Source organism: Rousettus aegyptiacus, unplaced genomic scaffold (genome assembly GCF_014176215.1).
Source record: "Rousettus aegyptiacus isolate mRouAeg1 unplaced genomic scaffold, mRouAeg1.p scaffold_m13_p_2, whole genome shotgun sequence".
In the NCBI taxonomy this organism is placed as follows: Eukaryota; Metazoa; Chordata; class Mammalia; order Chiroptera; family Pteropodidae; genus Rousettus; species Rousettus aegyptiacus.
Window position 1 is genome coordinate 166,062,455 of NW_023416295.1, and position 24,400 is coordinate 166,086,854.

General features: G+C 48.4%; 1 protein-coding gene across 3 annotated transcripts in view; it reads left to right on the forward strand.

Moving 5' to 3' along the window:
• The window catches only part of BTBD11 (BTB domain containing 11), a 256,972-nt gene extending 235,588 nt beyond the window's left edge, over positions 1–21,384 (forward strand). For all 3 annotated transcript variants that reach the window (XM_016148053.2, XM_016148052.2, XM_016148062.2), the window contains 6 exons: positions 893–998; positions 4,585–4,687; positions 6,769–6,850; positions 10,531–10,599; positions 12,269–12,382; positions 19,225–21,384. In XM_016148053.2, the coding sequence (XP_016003539.1) occupies positions 893–998; positions 4,585–4,687; positions 6,769–6,850; positions 10,531–10,599; positions 12,269–12,382; positions 19,225–19,434 (684 nt within the window). In that variant the 3' untranslated portion in view covers positions 19,435–21,384. The remainder of the gene's footprint in view (positions 1–892; positions 999–4,584; positions 4,688–6,768; positions 6,851–10,530; positions 10,600–12,268; positions 12,383–19,224) is intronic.
• Positions 21,385–24,400: the final 3,016 nt, after the last annotated feature.

Genomic DNA, 24,400 nt, shown 5'->3' on the forward strand with positions numbered 1-24,400 from the left:
CCCACCCAAGGTAGCTACTTTATTCTCCCTTTTTCTATAAATACCTATCAATCCAAATATATATATAGGGTTTTATTTCCAAAAATACATGCTACAAACTGTGTTGTAACCTACTTTTTAAAATATGTTGTAAATGTCTAGCTAACCCTCCATTTTAGCCCCAAGTTTCAACCCCCTTCGCCCAATAAAGAGCATCCAAACGCTGTGACTCGTGGCTTCCCTCCTGCTCACCCGTGGTTGGAGGGAGATTCGTCAACAGCAAGGCCCCATGGAGAAGAGGCAAAAACGTGAAGAACTTGGCTCAATCAGAAACAGGCTCCTTTGTCCCTGAGCAGTCAGGGGCAGCTGTAGTTTTGTGAGGCGAAACTGTTTTCCCCACTTTTTTGGAGAAAGTGATTCAGCTGAGCACTCCTGATCTGGAAATGCCTCAGCACCAGAATCAAATTCGCAAGAAAGCTGAATCAGGATCATTTGTGTGTACTAATGGCGACTGGGTCACAGGATCAAAAGGGCTTCCTGCTGGCGTCTTCAGGATAATTAGTTTGGAGTATCGCCAGAAGTTATGTTTGGGGTAAAAGCTTATTTCCATTCGATGAGTTGCAAAAACCTGCTCTCCAATAAGTAGGAAATGATTAGGGTAAGAGAGAAGGATGTAATTACAACTTAATCTTTCACCAATGAGCCCGTTAGAAATGGACAAACAGAGCCAGCAACTCCAGGGCCCGCCAGGGCAGGCTGGATGTGCGATGTCCAGGGAAATTTTTCTCGGAACCTGTGGTAAGTTTGTGGGCTCCTCTCGCACCGGGAGGGGCGGGGTACGTGTTCCTGGCAACAGCTTAGATGAGGTCGTGCACGGCCCCCAGTGAGGTGAGCTGTCCTTTCTTCTCTGCAGAACGAAGTCATCAGCCAGCAGCTGTGTGTCATCTTCACCCACTGCTACGGGCCCTACCCCATCCCCAAGCTCACCGAGATCAAACGGAAACAGACCTCGCGCCTGGGTGAGTGCTTCAGCAGCCTTGTCCTTTGGTGGCGGTCGGAGGACAGGGAGGAAGCAGGTGCCGTAGAAGAAGGGTGGGGGATGTTCGGAAACGAACAAGACAGATACAGGAGTCAAGCCGGTGATGATCAGGATGTCACCTTTATGAAGTGATAAAACTGGAGAATATACCTTAGGAGGATGGATAAAGGACTCACCAACACCTCCTTCCTTTAACTGAGGGACTTTCTCCCAGTACAGGCAGTGACTGCAAGAAGGCCTCCCCAGCCCTGCAGGCAGGTACTTTTCTGCAGGCAAGTAGATTCTAAAGGGAGGCTGAGCTGCACATGGCAGCTCTCCCTCAAATTCTCCCCTCTAAGAAATCCCTCTTCCTCCCTGAGGAGGACCCAGCAGAGGACAGCGACCGGCCAGCAGTGTTCCTCTGATGGAGCCTTTCTTCAGGGAATAATGAGGATGGGAAAACAAGGAACATCCCCCCCCCCAACACACACACACACACACACACACACACACACACACACACACACACAGGGGCAACTTACCTGCTGAGGAGACGGGCAGCAATAATCACTTTGTGTTCTTCTTGGACACTTGCATTGAGCCGGGCACTTGACCTGCCCTATCTCAAGTAATCCTCAGGCCACCCCAGGAGGCAGTGCTGTAACCATCCTCTGTCACGTCTGAAGAAAGGGAGGCTCTGCAGAGCCTGCAGCAGGGGCCTGGACCCGGTCCTCCCGGAGCCATAATTCCATGGTCCTGCGGTCCCAGCTTCTGGGCTTTTCCTGGAGAAACCTTTCCATCAGGCGCTGATTTTGTTTGGAGGATCCTGGGGCTGCTGGGCACCATTGATCAGCCCGGAAAAAAAGGCAAAGAAATACTCTGCTGCCTTGAAACCCGAAACATGAGCTTTCAGTTGCAGGGGCCTGTCTCCGTGCTGCCTGGGGAGTTATAAAATATTAAAGATAAAGGATTCCTTTTCTGATGAAGGTTGGAGAACTTTCCTACTTCCTAGTTCCTTGTCCTATAAAGACTGGGAAACATTTGAGCAATGGAAGCATCTAAAAATTCTACTCCTTAACAAAACCACTACTTTCGAAACTTATGAGCTAGTTTAAATGAATGACAAGGCTGAATTCACGGAACTGTTTTTAAAATATTTTTGTTCCTGTCACAAATAACTGGTTACTATAAATGACACAGCTTTTTGCTAAGTGAAAAACTTAGTATCTGAGTCTAAGGCTGTCCGTTTTTCTTTACACTCATTCCTCTGGGCAAACCAGGATGTACCAAAACCACAAGTATTTCCACCTTATGGAAAACAGGTGTTAATTAAAATATTATAAGTGCAACAAATAAGACCAGTCAAGTTAATAGACATCAGAGATTGAAGGTTATATTCCCACGACATAGCAATAATCTCTGACGGCAAATATTTGCAAGGGGTATTTCAGTGGCACAGTGTAAAATCTGCTTTTCTGTAGCTGTAGGAAAGGAAAGAACACTTTTTTTTCCTCCTGAACTTGCTGAGATTTCTTTCACCAGCAAATTTAAGGCCTGGGTTTTTTTTTTTTTCTCCAAGCCTTAGAATTCCAAGGATTAGAACAAGAGAAGAAGGGCAGGCCTGAGAGGCTCAAAGTCTACAGAACAAGACTCTGAAGCAAGGGTCAAGGCATTCTTTCATTCATTCAAAAAGTACTAATTGAGCATCTATTATAATGGCCATGTTTATTTAGGGATAGTATGTTAGCCAATTTACTAAGCGCTTTACATAAATTAATTTATTCAATGCTCATTGCAACTCTACGATGTAAGTATGTGATGCGTATGACCATTTCCATTCTACAGAAGGGAAACTGAGGCGCAAAGTGGTTCAATAACTTGCCCAAGGTCACACAGCTGAGATTTCTGGCTTCAGAGCCCACGGTCTTACTCTATAGTCTACCATCTTTCTGTGCTAGACACAGAGGAGAGGACATGAGAATGACAGGCAAGGCTCTGCCCTCCCAGAGCACGCAGGCCAGAGGGAGAGGCAGACAAAGAGTGGGTACACTGTAGGGATGAGGCTACACCAGAGGCCGTACCAGCGCTAGGAACACTCCGCTAGAGGATGCTGGCTTAGCCCGGGATGGGCGGGGAAATCGGGCAGGGCTAAGGGTGTGTCTGGGCTGAAGCTTGAAGACCACATGGGGGTATGCCAGGTTTGGAAGGGCTTGCAAAAGTGTTCTAGGTCGAAGGAACAGCACGTGCAGAGGCCAGGAGGTGACAAAGCACATAGTACCGGTGGGGAACTGAAAGCAGCTGCACGCGGCCCAGGCACACATGCAGTTTGACAGGGGACTGTGACGAGGGAGAAGCTGGAGAAGGCAGCAGGCGCCCTTCACAAGGAGCCTTGTTAAGAAGTTTAGACTCTATTCCGGGGGTGCTGGAGAACTATCGAAAGGCTTATAGCAGAGGAGGGGTGTGATCGGATCTGTTTTGAGGAAGGATGACTCTGTGGTGAGGTGGACCTTTGGATTGAGGAGACTGAGATTAGAGGCAGAGACCCATGGAGGCTCCTGCAAGTCCCCCAGACAAGAGATGATGTAGCTCACGTGGCATCAGTGGCAAAGAGAATGGAGAGAAGTGGGGGACTCGAGAAACTCTGAGGAGGAAGAAAGGACAGTGTGCATGGTGGACGAGATCGGGGTGAACCCAGGAGAGGAGGGTGTCCTGTCGCCTTTGGATCCCTGGCTTGGTGGTGCCAGCTACAGGGATGAGAGGTACTGGGCAACGAACAGTTTTATCTTTTTTACATAATCTAGGAATTTGGTGGTAGGTCCTCAGACTCAGGATCTTGAGTAATCTTCAATTTAGAGACTCATTAAGGTCCACCCTGAACTGGCGGGATAGGTGACCTACCAGGCGGCCCCACCAGGCACATGGGAGTTTCCTAGCGCTGATCAGAATGTTCGCGTTCAGATCCTGGCTTCGCCACCTGCCGCCATAACGTCCCTGTGTCTCGGCTGTCTCAGTTAAACACCTGACAGCGGTCCCTGTCTCCCAGGACTGAATGAGCTTACGTGTGTCAGGGCCAGCTTGCATGGTGCCTGGCACATCGTAAGTGGTCAGTAAGTACTAGTTATATCTTTGTTATTATTGGAGATGAGGACGGGGGGAGGGGAGGATGGCTCATTTGCCATTGACCCAGGGAAAGAAGGGCTTGGATTTCAGATTACCTGGAACACAGTAGCAAAGGGACAGCTCTTCTCAACCAGTTCCCTCAGGCAGGGAGGACGGTGAGCCCAAGAGCGACGGATGAAGGTGGGTGGGTGACATTAGAAACAAGGAGGACAGGTGTCTACCTTTCACACCTGAAAGTCATCTGGATTCAGGCTCTGGGTGAGTCTTCTGTGGGGAAATGTTACTTTTAATCACAAATAAACTATGACGAGTTCCTATGAACAACTGAATTTTAGTGAGTTGAGTGTTCCTTTGATTAATTCTGGCTCCTGTTGGGTCACTGTCTCTTAGTGGCACTTTCCAAAAGAGGAATCCGAACTTCACCTTTCTCTTTACTAAAGCTACCTTTTTCCCCTATCTGACTCTAGACCCTCATTTTCTCAACAATAAAGAAATGTCCGACGTCACCTTTCTGGTAGAAGGAAGACCGTTTTATGCTCACCGAGTGCTGTTATTTACAGCCTCTCCAAGGTACGTGTCATCACTTGGGAAAGCAGCTGAGTTATGAGTGAGGCTGTTGCTATTACTGTTCTCTGAAGTTCAGTTTTGGTGGTATCTTCACTAGACTGGCAGATTATCTTCTCAAAATCAAGGATTCAAGAATACAAGGCATGCATACATCATGTCCATAGCCACATCATTCACAGTGGCTGAAAGGTAGAACCAGCCCGGGTGGCCGTCAGCGGACGAATGGGTCAATGCAGTGTAGTATACATGTATGTTATTCAGCCTTAAAAAGAAAGGCAATTCGGGTACGTGCTACGACATGAATGAGCCTTGGGGACGTTACTCAAAGTGACATGAGCCAGTCGCAAAAAGACAAATACTGTATGATTCCGTTTGTATGAATAGACGGATTCGTAGAGGCAGAAAGTAGAATGGTGGTCGCCAGGGGCTCCGGGGTGTGGAGAATGGAGGCAGGGAGGGCGGGAGAGCCGACCAGGGCAAGCAGAGGGTAGGGAATGCGGATTTATTGATCAATGGGCACAGAGTCAGTTCTAAAGATTGGTTGCACGACAATGCGAATATACTAAACATTAAACTTAAAAATAGTTTAGGATGGCAAACTTTATGTTATGCTTTTTGCCTACAATGAGAGAAGATGTACGGGGCAGCCACCAGCATAAACGGCAGCACCGTTGTGTGACTTCGACAAGGTGCTCGTTCTCCTAGGCAGGTGGAGCACTTGTGAGGTGGGGCTCGGTGAGTTCACAGACCGGATCTTAGCTCCCTCGGCCAGGTGCCTGGTGCAGCGAACAACCCGAAACCTCACGCACGGCAGACATGACAGGCCTGCTGTCCAAATACTGGGGAACTTGAGTGTGAGCCACTGAAACACACAGGTCCTGAAACTCACTTTTCCTTAACTGTGGAATTGACAGCAGTATAACAGCCCCCTGCCAGCCCGGCCACTGCCCTGTCTCCTTTCGATTTGGGACGGGATGGGGGTTGACCCTTTAGAACCACGTGATGCAAGGACCTGAATAGGATCAGGGAAGCCGGGTGAAGGAGAGAATGACGCCGAAATGAGGAAGAGGCAGGCGACCAGGGCCAGCGAGGGTGAGGGCCCTGGGAACCCAGGGGCGGAATCCACGTCCAGGAAGTTTGCTAAGGAATGAGTGTGATCAGCACTCCCTGAATCCTAAAAGCATCCTGGCATCTACCCCGAGCCAACAAACTACAAACCCCAGATGTCCGCTTTGCCACCACACGAATAATCCACTGTCCCTTGCATAGTTCCCAGTTGCAACACCGTAGAAAAACCAGACCAATATTATGTCGATGTTAATTTCTCAGTTTTGACAAAGGTCCTACAGCTTTGTGGGATGTTAGCAGTGGGAGAAGATGCAGGGAGGGTAAACGAGAACTCTCTGTAGTATCTTTGAAACTTTTCTGTAAATCTATAATTATTTTAACATTAAAAGTTTAACTTAAAAAAAACCCCAGAGAGCTTATTCCCAAGTGTATTGAATATCCATGTGTTCCAATGACAATGTCTCTACCCTCAAGGGGCATATAGTTTAGTCAGTGGCGGGAAGGTGCATCTGAAACCCCAGACAGAAGGTCACGTCCACACTGGCCTTGGCTCTGAGGATGCAGCAGAGACGGAAACGGCGAAAGTCCCTGCCCTCCTGGAGCAAAGGTCGTGCGGGTGGAGGGTGGACAGGACCAGGAGAGAGAGAGGTGGGCACCAGAGGAGGGTGTGAAGCCTGAGCTCGGGAAAGACTCCATGGCACACAGTAGGTGCTCAAGTAATACCGTAGGAGGCAGCCCTTGCGATGGGCCCTGCGAGGCGGAAGGGTTTAAAAGGCATCCGTTCTTTTCTTATCACCTGCTTGAAAAATAAAGTTGCTGTTGTTTTCTTTTTTTAACTTGAGCGTTAACTTCAAATGGATTACGGAATCACACCAAGAGGAAGAGTTAAGCGAGGAAATCTACGTTTATGTCACTGTCGCATGCCACGCAGGGGTGATAAGAGCCGAGCTTCTTGCTAGCCGTGGATGCGTTTGTGAGCCTTGTTCTCTGTTTTTTGTGTGTGTGTTCTTGTTCAGGTTCAAAGCGCTTCTCTCCAGCAAACCCACAAACGACAGCACCTGCATAGAGATCGGTTATGTGAAGTACCCCATCTTTCAGGTGAGTCCCTGCAGTGGCCCAAAACACCGCTGTGGTGAGCACAGGTCCCGGGTGGTTCCCTTTGGTCATGGGCCTGCAAATTAGCCACTGCGATGCATCGTAAGCCTCCAGCAGTCTGGGCCCCCGCCCCTCCTCACACCGCCTTTCCCATTTACCGTCTAGTCATTCCTACAGTATTACGTGAGCACCTACTGTGTAACTGACACCGTGCTGGGACATGGGGACACAGGATAAAGGACAGTCCTCTCCTGGGGACTCACAGTCCAGAAAGGACAACTCTGAGTAATTAATTATAGTATAACGTGGGGTGTGAGGGAGAGAGGGGGTGAGCCAATGTGCTGTGGCAGCTCAGACCAGGGAAATTACGGAAGGCTTCCTGGACGAGGTGTTAGCTGAAATACTGAAGGCTGAGGAGAAGTCGATGAGCCATAGGAAAGCTTCGGGCTTAAGAAAGTGGGGACAGGTGTGAAGTCCCAGAACTGTGCTTGAGCTTAGCATGATCAGGAATCCAGTGTCATCTCAACATTGATCCGAACCGAACATAAACCTAACGTAAGTAGAAAAGGAAGGTCTCTTCGTCAAAGGCCAGAAGACGTGACGATGTCTCTTACCATTTGGGCGAAGTCTATGCCGCTGACGATGGGTGTTGGTTTATGTGGCATCTCTGAGAAACAGCTTTCTTCCCTTTTCTGCCTCCCTTCATGTCTGACTCATAAGTCCTGCCCCACAAGGCCAATTTTGGAGCTAATAACAATTCACCCCCCCACTCCCCCCTACCCGAGCCAGCTTTGCAGCCCTGTGTCTAGAGCTCAGAGTCTCATCCGGAGCAGGAAGCCTGGTGGGCTGCTTACATCCGCACAGGGCAGGCCTGCAGGGGAGGGCGCGGTCCCTCCGTGCCATCCTCCATCAGCCAGGGTTGCTAAGCCCACGCGGGTGTCCTGGGGATGGAGTTCATAGGATTCGGAACAGGATCTTGTTTCCTGTGGTTCAGTTCCAGAGAGGAAGAGTATACACAGGGGGAAGACTCGGGCCATCCCTCCGCCGTCTCACGTTCTGGGAGGGTTGATGAGACAACGCAGGGAGAAGCAGGAGGCAAGGCCGGCCTTGGCTGAGGTCATGGGTGGAGGTCCTGACCTAGACTGTGCAGGACAGAACTGCAGTCCAGGACTTAAATGCCACATTTCCCTGTTTAAACTGCGGTGCTCCCTCGGGTGGCCTTGCACAAATCACGCAATCTTTCTGAGCCCAAGTTTCCTCATCTAGTGGGTGAGAGAGAGAATATGTTCCAGGGGGAGCAACATCCTAAACGAAGGCACAAACGCGGGAAGTCATGGGGTATGATCGAGGGAAAGTGATTATCAGTCCATCGGCTGGGTTTTAAGGAATATTGGAGACCGAAAAGACACATTGGGACCACATAGTATGAGAGCCACGTGGGGAGGAGGCAGACCAGGCGCTGGTTCTTCCCTCCACCATTGACCCAGGTAACCCCAGATCCCGCTGTTCAGCAGGCTGCCAGGAAAACACCATGCCCTCACACGAGCCCCTAAAGCCTGTTGAGGGGGCCCGTATTTCCATCATTAGAAATGCACTCCTTCGGTTAAGTTGAACCTTCAAAACGGTCTTTCCCACGTAACCCTGGGCAAGGCACTCATTTCTCTGAGCCTCGTTGTCTCCATTTTTAACAAGTTGATGATCATCGCCTCCGTGCTGCTGGTTCCTACAGAGATTAGCAAGTAGGACAACGTGAGGAAACGTCCGACTCGGCATCTGGGGCTTCACAGTGATTTTTAAGTGGGTTGTTTTTCTAAGCCATAACTTATTATCCACCCACCACCCTGCTAAGCACACGATCCTGGAGAACAGGTTCCTTTGGACTAAGCATTGCAGAAGGGATGAAGCGGGTCCCCAAAGCCAAGGCCAGCCTGGGGGAGCTATTCTACTGGAGTGGGGGGCACAGAGAGGATGCTGGAGCCCCAAGGTGGCACTGGGGAGTTGGCACACCCCCAGACATCCAAGCGCTTGGTTCTCCCTGTCCTAGCTCCTCAGTCCAACCTGTCACCACATTTTCTACTGAGAGCGAAGTGGCCTCAGCCCTTTCTGGAATGGCTGTGGCAGCTGGGTTTGAAAGTTCCTATGAAAGTGCTAACTGGTTTTAGGGTTAGGGGTGGGGAAGGTGGTGGAGAAACCCTTTATGGGGCTCTAACCATAAATGAGGCTCTAACCTCTGCTTGCCTGCCCCGATCTGGATTATTCTTGCCATTTTCAGAGATGGAGAAATGGAGGCCCAGAGACCTTAAGGGATGTACCCCAAGTGCTAATTAGTGACAGCAAGGATTTAAACCCAGTCTCTCTGGTGCCCAGGCCTAGGCACTTGGTCCCTTCGTAAGTGGGAACAAGGATGAGAACAGCTCCCATTTCTTGAAGGCTTGAAGCCGGAGGTTCTTCCGCTGGGCTGCATGTTAGACTCCCCTGCAGGAAACTCCCAAGATCCTGGCCATAAGTCAGACCAATGAGATCACAATCTGGCCGGGGCCCTTGCATCAGCATTTTGAAGTCTATGCCCTCCTCCTGTTATCCCAATGTGCAGCCAAGGTGGAGGCCCAGTGCTCTAAGTTATAGCAGTTCTCCAATTTCAGCTGGCAAGGCGGGGATGCTTGTAAAAACACAGAAAGCTTGTTAAAATGCAGATCCCTGGGACCAGCCCCCAGAATTCCTGATTCTGCAAGCCTTGGGCGGGGCCCGAGAATTTGCATTTCTTAGGAGAACCCAGGTGATGCTGGTGCTGCTGGTCCAGGGACCCTGCTCATCTCTCAATCCTTCCAGCTGCCCCTCTGGGTAGCTCTTCACCTTACAGGCAAGACTTAGATTCAGGGAAGCGAAGGAAGTGCCCCAAGCTCCCACTGACCATCACAGCCGAGCTGAGGTTCACACCTCAGCTTGGGACTGCAGAGCCTCGAGCTCCTGTACCCTGCAGGGAAGGTTGAGCAGACCCTGGGGACTGTTCCCAGTGCCCGCCTCCTTCCCCATAAAACAAGAAAAGCCTCATTTGTGGCTTGAAATAGGCCACGTTAGGCCAAATCCAACCCAGAAGGAGGCTCCCAGGGGCCTGTTCACTTCACTCCCGTGCTGACAGAAGAATTTTAGTAAATGAGGCTGCTTTTGAGTTTCCTGCCCCCAAGACTGTTGAACATCACACTGGGGCAAGAACCAGACGCAGCCAGGGTGCACCTGGACATGGGGCCTCCTGGAGGCTGTGGATGCCATTTGAATTCCTGCTTCTTGCAGGTTGGCAGCTGCCAAGAAAAACAACTCCATAAACAGGACTTCCAGCCTAATGACGGGTTGTTTCGCCCCTTGCTGGAAAGGCTTGTGTGCGGGCAGAGTCTGATGGGGGCATGGGGCAGCCTAATTTAAATTCCATTAGCCCCAGGATTTCCATCAAGGAGCAGTATTTCAAGTCCATGGCCCAACCTGGAGGAAATGAGATAACATGATGGAAAATTTGTATCACTGGAGAGGCCCTGTGTCCGGGGCAGTTGTTATTGAAGCTGTTATTATTATTGGTTTGGGCTTTTTATAAAAGAGGGGTGCTAGGGGAGTAAATGGATTTTAGTGAGGCTTTAAGATGATTGTGCCGTGTGCTGCTGACGCTTTGCTTACTGTGCCCTTTCTTCCAGCTGGTCATGCAGTATCTCTACTACGGGGGCCCAGAGTCACTTCTCATTAAAAACAACGAGATAATGGAGGTAAGGAAGGCATCCTGTCTTGGCGGGGAGGTCCTCTGTAAACTCAGGCGGCAGGCTCACTTTGGCAGGTGGAGGGTACCCTGTGCTGGGTTTCCAGTTGGATGCAGGCTTTGGGATCCTGCCTGACTCTGAGATCTCCCAAACAAGAGGCTTCTCGTCACCCGCTAGGAGGCTGGTGTGTTCGGTGCACTAGCTCGATCCGTTTCTGTAGCAACTGAGTCAAAACCCAATTTAACTGGCTTTGGAGGCGTGGGGTAAAGGAAATGTACTGAAGAGGCCGAGGCTGCAAACGCAGCTGTGGTTTAAATATCTTCATAAAGAACTACCCTTGAAGACCTCTCCTCGCTGTCGTTTGTAAGAGGTTTATACCGTCTGAAAACCTTCCTCCAATCACAGCACTGTCCACTGACCAGCAGCCGAGAGCAACTTGCAAAGCCCCCATGGCTTACCTGGGGCTGAGCATCCCTCACTCCTGCAGCATGGCACCCTGGCTGTCTGGTGTCTCCGGCATGCCTGTGGTAATTCAGTCTGTTCTTGAGAACTCATCCCTGCTCTTTTTTGTCCAAGGCTAAGGTGTCCCTTGCTTCTTCCTAAAAGCGGAACCTTTATTGGTTTTCCTGCTCCAAGCTGGGAGCTTTGAACCAAAAACCAAAACCACTCCGATAATCCTGAGCAAAAGAGCCAGGACTCCGTCCAGGTGACTGAAGTCCAGCGTGCCTGGCAGGTCCAAGATATCAGTTCATGAGACGATCCCACGCAGGGGTTATCCATGGACTCTGGGCCACACTGGGTTTAAATCCAGGCTCTGCCCCTTCTGAGCTGCGTGATCTGGGACAAGATATCAACCTCTCTGAGCTTCAGTTTCCACACTTGTAAAATGGGGGTGATAATATCCACCTCACTGGGTTTTCAGGATTTTAAGTTTGTGTGTGTGAGGCGCCGAGAACAAAGCCTGGCACACGGTGGGTGCCGTGGGGCTGTGTACTCACCGTGTGGCCCATTTATCCCTTTTCTTTGCTCTGTGGAATTCTTGCTTTAGCTTTCTTCCCCTCCCCCAAGCCTGTGGCTCTCCAGCACACATTTGTCAAGCATCTCCCTGGCCACCTGCCACGCTCAGGGCCAGGATACAGCAGTGATGCAAACAGAGCTCCCTGCCCTCCTGGACTCTGGGGAGCTCGACAGGCATGACATCATGTCTGGTGTGAGAAGAGCTGTGAGGAAGAGAAAGACCGGGGCACAGACAGTGATGGAGGGAGGCGACCTGAGGTGGGTCGGTCTGGGGGGCTTCCCTGAGGAGGTGATATCTGAGTGGCCACCTGGAGGAAGTCAGGGAGTGAGCCACCTTGATGTTCGTCCTGCTAAATAATATCATTCACCCTTGCTTCTGGACAGAACAATTAGAGGCATTTTTGCTTGGCCTCTGGCCATAACAGGTGTGAATGTGGGTGACTTCCACCCCAGCCCTCCCCTCCCCTCCGTCCTTGTCCCCCAGAGTAGTTTCATCTCTGTGTCTTCTTCCTCTAGCGTTACCTGGTGCTTTAAAGGGACAGTACCGCCCCTATTTCCAGTCCTTTCCCCTCGGGACAGGTGGAAGCTGAGGATTTTTCTCGCCTGTTGTTCCTTTCTTTCCACCTCCCAACCTCTAACAGGCTCTTTTTATGGTTTCCAGCTTCTGTCTGCGGCTAAATTTTTTCAGCTGGAGGCTTTGCAGCGGCACTGTGAGATTATCTGTGCAAAAGGCATCAACACGGACAACTGTGTGGATATTTACAACCACGCCAAGGTAATCCACCCACCCTCGCCGCCCTGAGCGTACACCCCGCACTCACGTTCGCAGACACACTGAGTCCGGCCGAGAGCAGAGGATGGGTTGGCTCAGTCATGGCTGACCCACCCGCACGCCTCCCAAAGTCTGCTTTCTACTCGAGAAAAGGTCTTTCCCTCCATGCCTCCCCTCCAGACTACGATGAAAGCAGGAACCCAGAAGTTTCCAAAGCAGAGTTGTTCTCACACAGTGCTTCCCAAGCCCTACTGTACGTATATGAACCACACTGCAGACTGACTCAGCCTGCCGGGGGGTGGGCCCCGGGCAAGCTCCCAGGGGAAATCTTTTCTGCTGGTGTAAGTCACACCTTGGGTAGCAAGGTTCTGGAAAGTGCGGCTCCAATCCAGCAACATCAACGCCATCAGGAAATTAGAAATGTAAATTCTAGGGCCCGACCCCAGACCCATGGGTGAGGCCCAGTCACCTGTGGCTTCATAAACCGTCCAAGTGATGCTGGTGCGTGCTCAATGGTGAGAACTTGAGAACTGCTGTTCTCGATCTGTGGTTCCCAGCACCGCTGCCCAGGAGAATCACCTGGGCTCTCACCTAAAATCTCTATGCCTGGGACCTGTCGCACAGCGGCCGAATCAAGCTCTGGGGGTCGAGCCTGGGAAAAGGTATTTTTTAAAAGCTGCCCAGGTGATTCTCAGATGTGGCCAAGGTTGAGAACTGGTTGTCACCACTGGAGAGGTGGATCCAACATCTGACTGCTAGTCAGAATCACCTGGGGAGAACCTGAGTATCTCTTTACCACGCCCGCCGCCCCGACCCCCACCTCAGTGACCACAGCAGTATCCCTGCAGTGGGACCCGGGAATCTATATTGTTAACAAGCTCTCCAGGCGACCGTTGTGACCTCAGCCCTAAACCCGGTCTTCACTTCCGCGTTCTGGAACCATTGGTTTCATCCGGTGCATTTCACAAGTGGGGATACCGGAGCCAAGAGGATTCGGATCGCGTGCCCACGTGCCACGCACGTTGCTTTACGTGCGCAGGACAGGGGATTAACATTTGCTAGGAAGAAACAATGAAATAAGGCCAGGCAGTAGTTTCAAACAAACAAAACACCTTTCTTCTGTGTAACCGGAGCTCGGCCCCCTTGCTTCTCGCATCCTCTGCTCTGGGGCGAACTGATGCTGTTCTCATTGCCCGTCGAGAAGAATCAGGTTACGCTTGAGGTGTTATTTTCTGTCTTGAGCCAACATTCAAAGAGCACTTTTACTGTGCAGGCACCTGTGCGAAGAGCCTTGGGGCACCATTTTTTTTTTTTTAACCCCCGCCACCACTCTTTAAGCTCAATACTGTCATTATTCCCAAGTCATAATAAGGAACGTGAGGCACAGAGAGGTGAAGTAACTTGCTGAAGGTCACACAGCTATCACCGAGATTCTTTTTTTTTTTTTTATTGAAGTTAAGTATACATGACGTGAAATTTACGGTTTTTCCTAATTCTAAGTGTACCATTCGGGGGCGTTGTTCTGCAGCCATCACCAGCACCCACCTCCAGACATTTTCATCTTCCCAAACGGAAACTCTTGTTCCCATTGAACAGTAATTCCCCATTTCTCTCTCCGCCCAGCCCCTGGAAACCACCATTTTACTTTCTGTCTCCATCAATTTGACCGTTCTCGGTACCTCGTATAAGCGGAATCACACGGTCTCTGCCCTTTCGTAACTGGCTTATTTCATTTAGCACCGTGTCCTCAAGGTACAGTCATGTCGTACCACGTGTCAGAATCACATTTTTTAAGGCTGAATAATATTCCACTGTGTGCATAGATCACATTGTGTTTTTCCACTCATCCGTCAGTGGACACTTAGGTCACTTCCGCCTTTTGGCTGTCGTGAATAACGCTGCTGTGAACATGGGTGGACAACTATGTCTGCGTCCCTGCTTTCTCTTCTTTGGGGTGTCTACCCAGAAGTATAAACCTAGATTTGTCTCACTCCAGAGCATAGGTTCTTAACCTTGTGTTTACTATCTGGCCTGAAAAATGTTTGAAATATTTGTAATAATCCTTGATACTCAAAAAAATATTTTTCATTGGTCATCAGTAAATCAAAAAGTACAGTCAGGCTACTTCCTACACATACACACACACACACACGCACACACACACTATTTTGGTTAAGTGAGGGTTTTACCAATATCCAGTTTCTCAGGACACAGCATTTTTTATCTTAAACTGATCACTTTTCAGAAAAGCATTTAGAAAGACTCTCTCTACACAGGAAGAGAAACTGATTCGTCTGTACTTCTCCACCCACGTGCCCTGGATATAGACATTCAAATTTACCTATGAACCCCACACCCGCAAGTGGCTTTGCAGTGGCCCGTCACCTTGGCAGTAAGGCCTGAGTTCCAAAATCCCACTGTGATCACTGCAGGCTCCTTGGAAGGCAGCTTCTGTAGCTATCTTGTTATTTTAAAAATGCAGCCAATGCACGATGAGCCCCAGCTAGGAGCATGTTTGTGCTACAGGCTTTGAACGCCTGCGGCAGAGAAATGTCTCCTTCACTTCTGTACCTTGCGGCCAGAGCTTTGCCTCTTACAGACACCAGCCTCAGCCTCCTAGGCCACACCCTGGCGTGTTTCCAGAGGATGGGGCAATGCCAGCAGCCCTTGGCCTTTCTGTGCCCCGCGTCCCTGACTTGTGGAGACTGCAGCCCCCGCTATGATCATGTGCCGTGTGGATTCTGTTACCGACCGATTGTGCTGCATGCACACTGAGGCTGAGTTAGGAAAAGAGATGGAAAAGAGAGAAACCAACACTTAGGTTGGAACCCGAGGAAATGCAGGTCGTTAGATGCTGACGACCACATTCCAAATGTCAGCGAGCTCCTCCCACCACCTCCTCAGCGGCATTATCCCTGTACTGCACCTAACGGGGACAGCCATGGGATTTTTCACAGCAGAGAAGCCCATCCCATAAATGTTCAGCTTAGCTGCCCTTTTTTACCTAGCAAAGCTGTCCCAAACTATTCAGTTATGAAAAAGAGACCTTCGAGCTTCTGATAGCCCTTTCAGGGTATCTTTCAACTTGAGAAAAAGCACAAGCTGGTTCCTAAAACTGATTATAAGTGAATACAATAAACTCAACAGTGCACCATGATAGAAAGAACACATTGGGATTCATTCACTAATTTACCAGGAACTGTATTCATCAGAATGAGAAATAGTGAGACATGCTTTCTGCCCTTAAAAAACTTACAGTCTAGGACAGGGGTCAGCAAACCTGAGCCAGAAAAACATTTTCATAAAAGCCATACGATATCTTTTGTGCCTACTCAAGTCTGCCACTACAGTGCAAAAGCAGCCCCAGATGATATATAAATGAATAGGCATGGCTGTGTTCCAATAAAACTTTATTTACGAAACAGGTGCGGGCCAGATTAGGCCTAGAGGCCTGTAGTTTGCCAGTCATTGGTGCAGGAGATCAGAGTTCCAGTCCCAATTCTGTCAGTAATTAGCTGTGTGGAGGTAGAGAATTATCTGGCATATAGTTGCCATTCATCAGGAGACCGCAGAATTACCTGCTGTGTCCCCGTCCTAAATGCATGGCAGAGCACGGTCGCCTCTAGTCTGCCCTCCTCATTTTGTAGTTTGGGAAACTAAGGCCCAGAGAGGTGATTTGACTTGCAGAAGATTGTACATGGTTTTTTTGTTCACTTGTTTGTCCAAGCACTTTAGAAGAATTATTTTGTGTATGTGTGGCAACACTGGTTTATAACCTTACATAAGTTTCATGTGTACAACGCGGTAATTCAATATCTGTATGTGCCATACATGGTCACCACCAGTAGTCTGGTTTCCGCTCATCACCAAGCAATTGTCCCCCTTTACCCATTTCGCCCTCCCCAACCCACTTCCCCCTGGTAACCACCAATCTGTTATATCTGTGTGTTCATTTTTGATTATTCGCTTTTTTTTTGTTTGTTTTATATTCCATATATGAGCAAAACCATATAGTTTTTGTCCTTTTCTGTCTGATTTATTTCACTTAACATAATAAAATCTTAAGGTTTATCTATGTTGTCCTAAATGGCAATATTTCATCTTTTTTAAGGCTGAGTAGTATTCCATTGTGTATATGTACCACATCTTCTTTATCCGTTTGTCTATTGATGGGCACTTAGGTTGTTTCCATATCTTGGCTATTGTAAACAATGCTGCAATGGACATAGAAGTGTATGTATCTTTTCAAATTCGTGTTTTCATATTCTTCAGATAAATTCGCAGAAGTGGAATCACTGGATCATATGGTAGTTCTGTTATTTTTTGAGGAACCTCCATACTGTTTTCCATAGTGAATGCACCGATTTACATTCCCACCAACAGTGCACAAGGGTTCCCTTTTCTTCATGTGCTCTCTGACACTTATTTCTTGTTTTTTTTTTTTTTTTTTTTGATAATAGCCATTCTAACGGGCGTGAGCCGATACCTCATTGTGGTGTCGATTTACATTTCTCTAATAATTAGTAATGTTGAACATATTTTCATGCGCTTGTTGGCCATCTTTATGTCTACGTGGGGAAAATGTCTATTCAGATCCTCTGCCCATTTTTTAATCAGGTTGTTTTGTTGATGTTGTATTGGTTGCACGTGATTTTTATGCAGACAATTGGGGAGTTGACTCAGTGCATTAGCACATAATGTAAGTGAGTTCAAGGTTACAGGCCAGTTAGCTGAGCTGGGTTCTGTAGGGTACAATCAACTCCTCTTACCATAACCTCGCCACCTACTTTGTACACACTGGATACAAGATACTGAGAAGGAGGGTTATAGTTTACATGTATGACGACAATGAACATTGAGTGCTGATTACTATCAGCTTTCTGAGCACTCCATATATTATCTCATTTAATCTCAACAACAGCTTATTAAGTATTATTATGATCCCCATTTGACACATAGGGATACTGAGGCACAGAATGATTAAATAACTTGCCCAACAGCAAGCAGGTGGCTAGTAAGTGGCAAAGTCTGGAATAAAAATTCCGGCAGATTTCACTGCCCCCTCCCCCACCTTAGCTACCCTTCTCACCTGCCTCCTTTGCATGTGATGGATGACAATGTCCTGCTATAGATCATAGGCCGTAGAATCTGTATTGCAGGAGTCATAATTCTCATTTTGAAAATGAGGAACCTAAAGCCAGAGGCCAAGTGACCCAGCCTTGGTCACATATTCAGAAAGGGGAGGGAGCCCCAACTTGAATTCAGGCCTCCCCGCTCATTCCACCATAGCCCTGTCGGCACCGCCTCATCATCTCACCATTCCACATCTAACGACTTAGAGTGTGTCTCTGATCTGAAGGACAGACTATTAGAGCGTTCGGAAGGATGATTTGGCATCTAAATAAAGCAGCAGGATGTCATCTGAAGGGGCGCTTAACAACCAGCTTCTGAGCATCTGGTTGTTGTCATAGACCTACAAGCTTTGAAAACTGAAGAAAAGGTCTAAGACAGACCGAAGACCCACACATCCACATTCGCTTCTGCATCTTGGACATGAGTTCTTCCGCCAAGCTTGTGAGGTTAAATACCTACCCTCTGATTAACGGCACCAGGCTGGAGGCAGGGCATCCTAATGGTTAAGCACAGGCTTAAGGACTTGAATTATCAGGGTTCAGTTCCTAGTTCTGCCCTTGACATGTTGTGTGAGGTTTTATAAGTTATCCTCTTGTCTTTATTTCCTCATCTGTAAATTGGAGGCAGTAATAGTACCCACCTCAAGGAAATTTGAAGATTGAATGGAATGATACATGTGAAATGCCTAGTGAGGTACCTGGCAAATCATAAGCTCTTGGTAAATGTTTGCCATTAGTTTCATTACTCTGAAAGTTAACCGTTCATTCACACATTCAACCAACACTCATTAAATGTCTGCCATCTGCCAAGCCTTCTGCTTGAGATTATAACCGTGGGCCAGGTCGACATAGTCCCTTCTGTGTTGTTTAGTCTCTCAGGAACCTTGTCTCTAGATCAGTTTCTCAGCCTCAGCACTATTTGACACCTTGGGCTGCATAAGCCTTCACTGTGGGGATTGTCCTGTGAGTCGCGGGATGTTTAGCAGCACCCCTGGCTTCTACCCGTTAGATGCCAGTAATGCACACGCCACCACCAGCCTGGTCATAACAACCAAAATAGCTCCAGATTTTCCAGATGTTCCCTGGCAGGCAGAATCACCCCCACTTGAGAACCACCGCCCTAAATACAGGGGCCAGGAAGGACTGCCGTGAGGAGAAAATGAGTTAATACTGGTAAAAGGCTCAGAAGCATGTCCGCAGCTCCATTCAAGTGACAGTGATCCACAGTGTTACAAAGGAACCCAGTGGTTAAAACAGCCGTGATTTAGCATATGAGTTGACTGGAAGACTAGAAGGTTCTTCTGGTCTCAGCAGGCCTTGCTCTGAGGTCAGCTGGCTGGTCAGCCATGGCCGGCTTTGCTGGTCCTGGCTGGACTCTGTTGCTGGTTTCAGCTGGGTTAACACCACTCAGTTTCACGTGGTCTCTCACCTTCCAAGCAGGCCGGCTCGGGCTTTTTCGGTGGCCGAGGAAGGGTTCTTTCAGAGAGAGGGAGCCCAGAAGCCGGTCACAAGGCCAAGCAGCAAGAAACAGGCCCTTGGCTGGGAGGAGCTGTAAGGTCACGTCCCAAGAGCGTGAACACAGCAAAGGGAGGAGAATCACGGCCCCTTTTGCAGTCAGTCTGCCTCTGTAGGTGTTCGCCATTATTAGATAAGACAACTACCGGGTCATTTCAGAAACATAACCATCTCCCGCTTCCTCTCCACTCTCTGCAGTTCCTCGGAGTCACAGAGCTCTCAGCATATTGTGAAGGCTACTTTCTCAAAAACATGATGGTCCTCATTGAGAACGAAGCGTTCAAGCAGCTCCTGTATGACAAAAATGGCGAGGGAACAGGCCAGGATGTGCTCCAGGACTTACAGAGGACGTTGGCCATCAGGATTCGGTCGATCCACTTGTCATCTTCCAAAGGTTCCATTGTATGAGACGTCCAATGCAGGGACTGCTCCCCGGGGACTTTCCAGTTCTCCTGCTGCATTGGCTTCACACACGCATACAAATATCACCTGGCGTCTGTTTTTGGCTGGGCCAAGGAGCTGCCTCTACTGCCTCAGCTTCCCTTGAATAAGCAAATTCAGCTCCCATGTGCTTCTGTTGAAAAACAAAGGACATTCCACTGGTCTACGGATCAGAGCACAGTGGAGTCCAGAGCTTGAGGGTCATTATGGGGCAGCCATTCGAAAGCACCCCTGGGGAGCCAAGCACCCACTGCGGAGACCAGTGTCGAATGCACAGAGTGGGAACTGAAGGTCGTTTGGGTTCCAGGTTGACAGTTAGAGAACTTAACTGCCCTGAGCCTTTCTTACACAATCAGGATCTGAGTAGCTGCAGCTCAGCGAGAGTCAGCCATGGTAGCAGGTTGGTGAGACTGTTACCAATAATGAAGAAATCATTTGACAAATTTTTAGGGGTGGGAACTTTTTAAAATGTTCATTAAAAATAAAAATAAAAAAACAGGGCAGCCTTGTAGTTTAAAATATATTTCTAAAGGCATAACAGTTCATTTTCAACTGAATTGTGTTTAGGGATCTGTGTTTTGAGGTTATTTTTTTTCTTTTTCTTAAAAAAAAAAATCAGTAAGTCACAGGTCCACAGTGTATAAACCTGCATCTGATGAGATATTGCTGATATTCTATACAAGGTGAAATAATAATCTTGCCTTAGTGATCATGATTACACAAAAGAGGTGCACTGCCAATAATTATCTCTAACTCAGTAGCTGAAAACACCCTGCATGCTAATCGTGGTTTCGGGGTCAGGATAAAATAGCCCCACATAACGAAACATGCATTTGCATGGGCCTGAACCTGTGAAATGTTATGTTTGTGCTTCATTTTTGCCAAGTTAAAAAAAAAAAATGTTCCATCGCTTCTCGCTGAAAGTCCATTTGGTGAAACAAACATATCTATTTCTTTTCCTAATTACGAATGATTCTGAGATGCTCTTTGCAGAAATGTGTTCCTAGATGATGCTGATTGGGGGGTGGGGGAAGCACGTCAGAGAATTTACTATTAATCCCAGAGTTTTCTCTGTATTCTCAGAAGATGTTAATAGTTTGCTACTAGCCAGAGAAAATGACTATGTTAGATTATTTTTAAAGATGAAACCTGTATGATAGGATGGATGCTTTCTGTATTCTGAGAGTGTACAGTATAGGGTTATCTATAATGAAAGTTTATAGCGACAGGGTTTCGTTCGCTCTGCCACATATGCTAAGCAAAAGATTGGTAAAGTGCCACAACATTCCAAATAATTGTTGAGTTGCTGCCTTTTTTCTCGTCCTTTAATTTGAAACCTAAATCTATGCGGTAAAAACTAGGAGAATGACTTTTACCTTTGGGGACGGCAAAGTTTCATTGATAAACTTATTTCCTAGCATGCCTTTGGGAAGTTGTGTGCGGACCCCTAGATTTCAAAGGAGCTGCTGTTCATCCATCGTACTTGCTCCCTGAGCCACTGATCAGAGGACAGATGCCATGTCCCCGTCTTACGCGTGCGACCCGTGGACCACCCAGGCCACGTCTGTTTACTGTGTTGGCCCTTCTGTGATGCCGATATAGGAGGCCTCTCTTCCACTTGGTCATCTGCAAACCTACCCGGGCCCTACCATCAAATGAGGAAGGGAAAAAACTGCAGTGGAGTCCAAGTTACAGATACTCAGCACGCACGAGACTTGTCACCGTCTCCTGCCTCCTCCGTATCCTCAGAGACGCTGCGTGGATGTTCGTATTGCAGCTGACTTCCCCGTGAATGTCTAATGCTAGTCCAGGGCCGCTGGGCATTAACTCGTACAGTGGCCATCCCCCGATGGGCTTCTGTTATAGTTTGGTGTGCTTTCTCTGTCATTAAAAGAAATGATTTTCCCAAGCTGTGCATCTTTTGTCTGTACGAGTGAGCTTTTTAAAATATATATATATTTTTGTTTAAGTCTAGTTGGTATACAATATTATATTAAGTATATTAGTTTCAGGTGTGCAATATAGTGATTCAACATTTTTATACCTTACAGTGCGATCACCCTACTAACTCCAGGAATCATCTGTCACCATGCAAACTTATCGCACTGTTTTTGACTATATTCCCCTTCACCTTTTCCACCCATCCCCCCACTCCTGGTAACTGTCCTTTTGGTCTCTGTGAGCCTGCTTTTGTTTTGTTTATTTGTTTTTTTAATTTCACATATAAGTGAAACTTAATAGGATTTGTCTTCCTCTGACTTATTTCACTTAGCATAATACTCTAGGTCCATCCACGTTGTCACTATTTTGTCTTTTTTATGGCTGAGTAGTATTCCATTGTAGGTATACATACCATGTCTTCTTTATCCATTTGTCTGTCGATGGACACCTGGGTTGCCCCCATATCTTGGCTATTATAAATAATGCCGCAATTCACATAGAGGTTAATGTATCTTTTCAAATTAGTGTTTCTGTTTTCTTCGGATAAATACCCGGAAATAGAAATGCTGGGTCACATGGTAGATACCATTTTTAGTTTTATGAGGAAACTCCCTACTGTTTTCCATAGTGGCTGCACCAATGTGCAATCCCACCAACAGTGCACAAGGGGTCCCTTTTCTTCACATCCTCGTTAACACACGTGGATGGTTTGTTGACTTTTTGATGATAGTCATTCTGACTGGTGCGAGGTGATACCTCATTGGGGGTTTGGTTTGTATTTCCCTGATGATGAGTAATGTTGAGCTTCTTTTCATAGACCTGTTGGCCATCTGTACGTCTTTTTTGGAGAAACGTCTTTTCATGTTCTCTGCCCATTTTTTGATACAAGGGAGCTTGTTACTCAACAGTTAGAGCTGGAGAACTTCACGCAGTTAAGAGACTGGAAATATGGCCCCTCAGAAAAAGGAGAGGGAAATGGCATCAGATAAAAGATATTCATGTTGCTGGCAGTGAGCCACCGCCTGTCTGCTCTGTCGGCCAGAGCACGGCTGAGCAAGCTCGTGGCCCCTGGGTCAGCCTACACCCCTGGTTGCCACTCTATTACATTTCCTTACCATCAGGCAGAGGACTTAACAGGTGCTGCCGTGTGGGCCACCTCTTAGTGCCTCTGCCTGCTGTAGCAAACTTACCTACTGGGGGCGGCATTTGGGTTATCATTCCTGCCCTACTGAAGCGTTTTAGGGTTGGCAGGTAGAGAAAAACAAGTTCACAGCCTGGTGTGCTCCCCACCAAGGGCCAGTACGAGTCGGTGCTCCTCGATGGTGGCCGCATTCTGGGATGAGGGTTACGGAGGGACAAGCAGCTCTCTTCTTCTTGGGTATCATCATCACAGAGGTCAACCCAAGTCCGCAGCTGGTGCCTCGGGCTTCTGACTCAGCTTGGGCAAAACCCAGGTCTGTGTGGCTTATCCGCAAAGGCCTATAGAAAGCCAGGGGAGGCCGAGGCAGGCCCCTGAGACCTGGGCCGGGGAGACCTGTGAACAGCCGACATCACCCCTGCATAGCAGTCGTGGTCTATTCTTTAAGAAGTGACCGAACCTGCTGAGTGGCAGGGACCAGAACTCTCAGTAAGGTGGACTTATTTTTGCCTGGGTATCACCCTCTGTGTAGCCTCAGGGGAAGTAATCATTTGATTCATTCCTTTCGGAAAGACAAAGTATAGGCTACTGCATTTGTCTTTTATTTGTATGACAAGAGACTTCATCCTCTGGCTCTTAGCGGGCCTGTAGAAGAGCCCTTTAGCATTTGGGGAGCGGGGGAAAGGAGCCTGCCTGCCACGAAACTCCCTTCCACCCCTTCCATGTGCAACGAGAAACTGGAAGGAGTGTGTGTGTACAGCCGCCCGAATAAGCACAAAGGTCTCTACGTGGCTTCTGCTGCCCCCCCCCGCATGTAATGGGCCTTCCATATACTTTTGAGTGTCATCCATTCTCACCAAAAGAAGGGGAACCCTCCACCCAAAACGAGATCAAAGCGTGAGCTCCTGTCTTGGGAGGGGCCCAGGCAGGAGCCGGAAGGCAGTGCCGTCACTCTTCAGGGTAGGGCTGGATGTAAGCCTCTCAGATTCTGTAGGTCCTGGGGTTCTGTTTTTGTAGTTTACATTGTTTTGTCCCGTGAAGCCCCAGGCAAAAAGTGTTACTCTGGCTGGGCGTTGTTTTACCCAGTGTTGTCTTACCAAGCTTCTTTTATCACAGTGCTTTGCTAACCTCAGGCCATGTGAATGAAGGGGTAAGAATCCTAGAACATTCATTGCAGAGATCTCCTATTTCGCCAGTCCTGTGGCCCCTGCCTTCTTCGAAATTCAGTGCTCGGCTCCCTCCATCCCCCACTAGTTTGAGTCACCGGTGAATGGTCACAGAAGTCGCATCCTACCACTCCTAACTCTGTTCTCACCAGCCCCTACGCAGACACCCTCCAAGATTAGAAGACCGTTACCTGGGCTTCTGGGCTGGAAGGCTCAAGTCAGGGAGATGGTCACCGAGCACCTTCTGTGCGGTACCCACTGCTGGACTCAGGCTCCACGCAGGCCTGCAAACCTTCCCGTTCCAGGCAGAGTCAGCCCCCGACTGGCTTGGAGATGCCGGACAAGTTACTTCTTCTGTCTGGTTCTCATTCTCTTCTTTTGAGGAATTGGGTTTAAATAGAATGAATTAATAGAGTGGTTGGGGATTAAAGGGGATGTTTTGGACGGGTCCTACACTGTTAGTAGCAGAGAAAAAGCACTGCAAACTTCTAAGACTGAGCGGAGGGAAGGAGAGATCGATGCCACGTGACAGGAAGGTTAATGATTTTGCTCTTCATTTCTAGGACTTTCTACAGTAGTTCCTATGGTGGCTTGCGATTCTCTAAGGTTTTGCGGCTTATCCAGGAGCTGTGGGGAAATTCCCCCAGAAAAGATCTCTTGAAGTCCTAGTTCCTAGCACAAGTGCCTC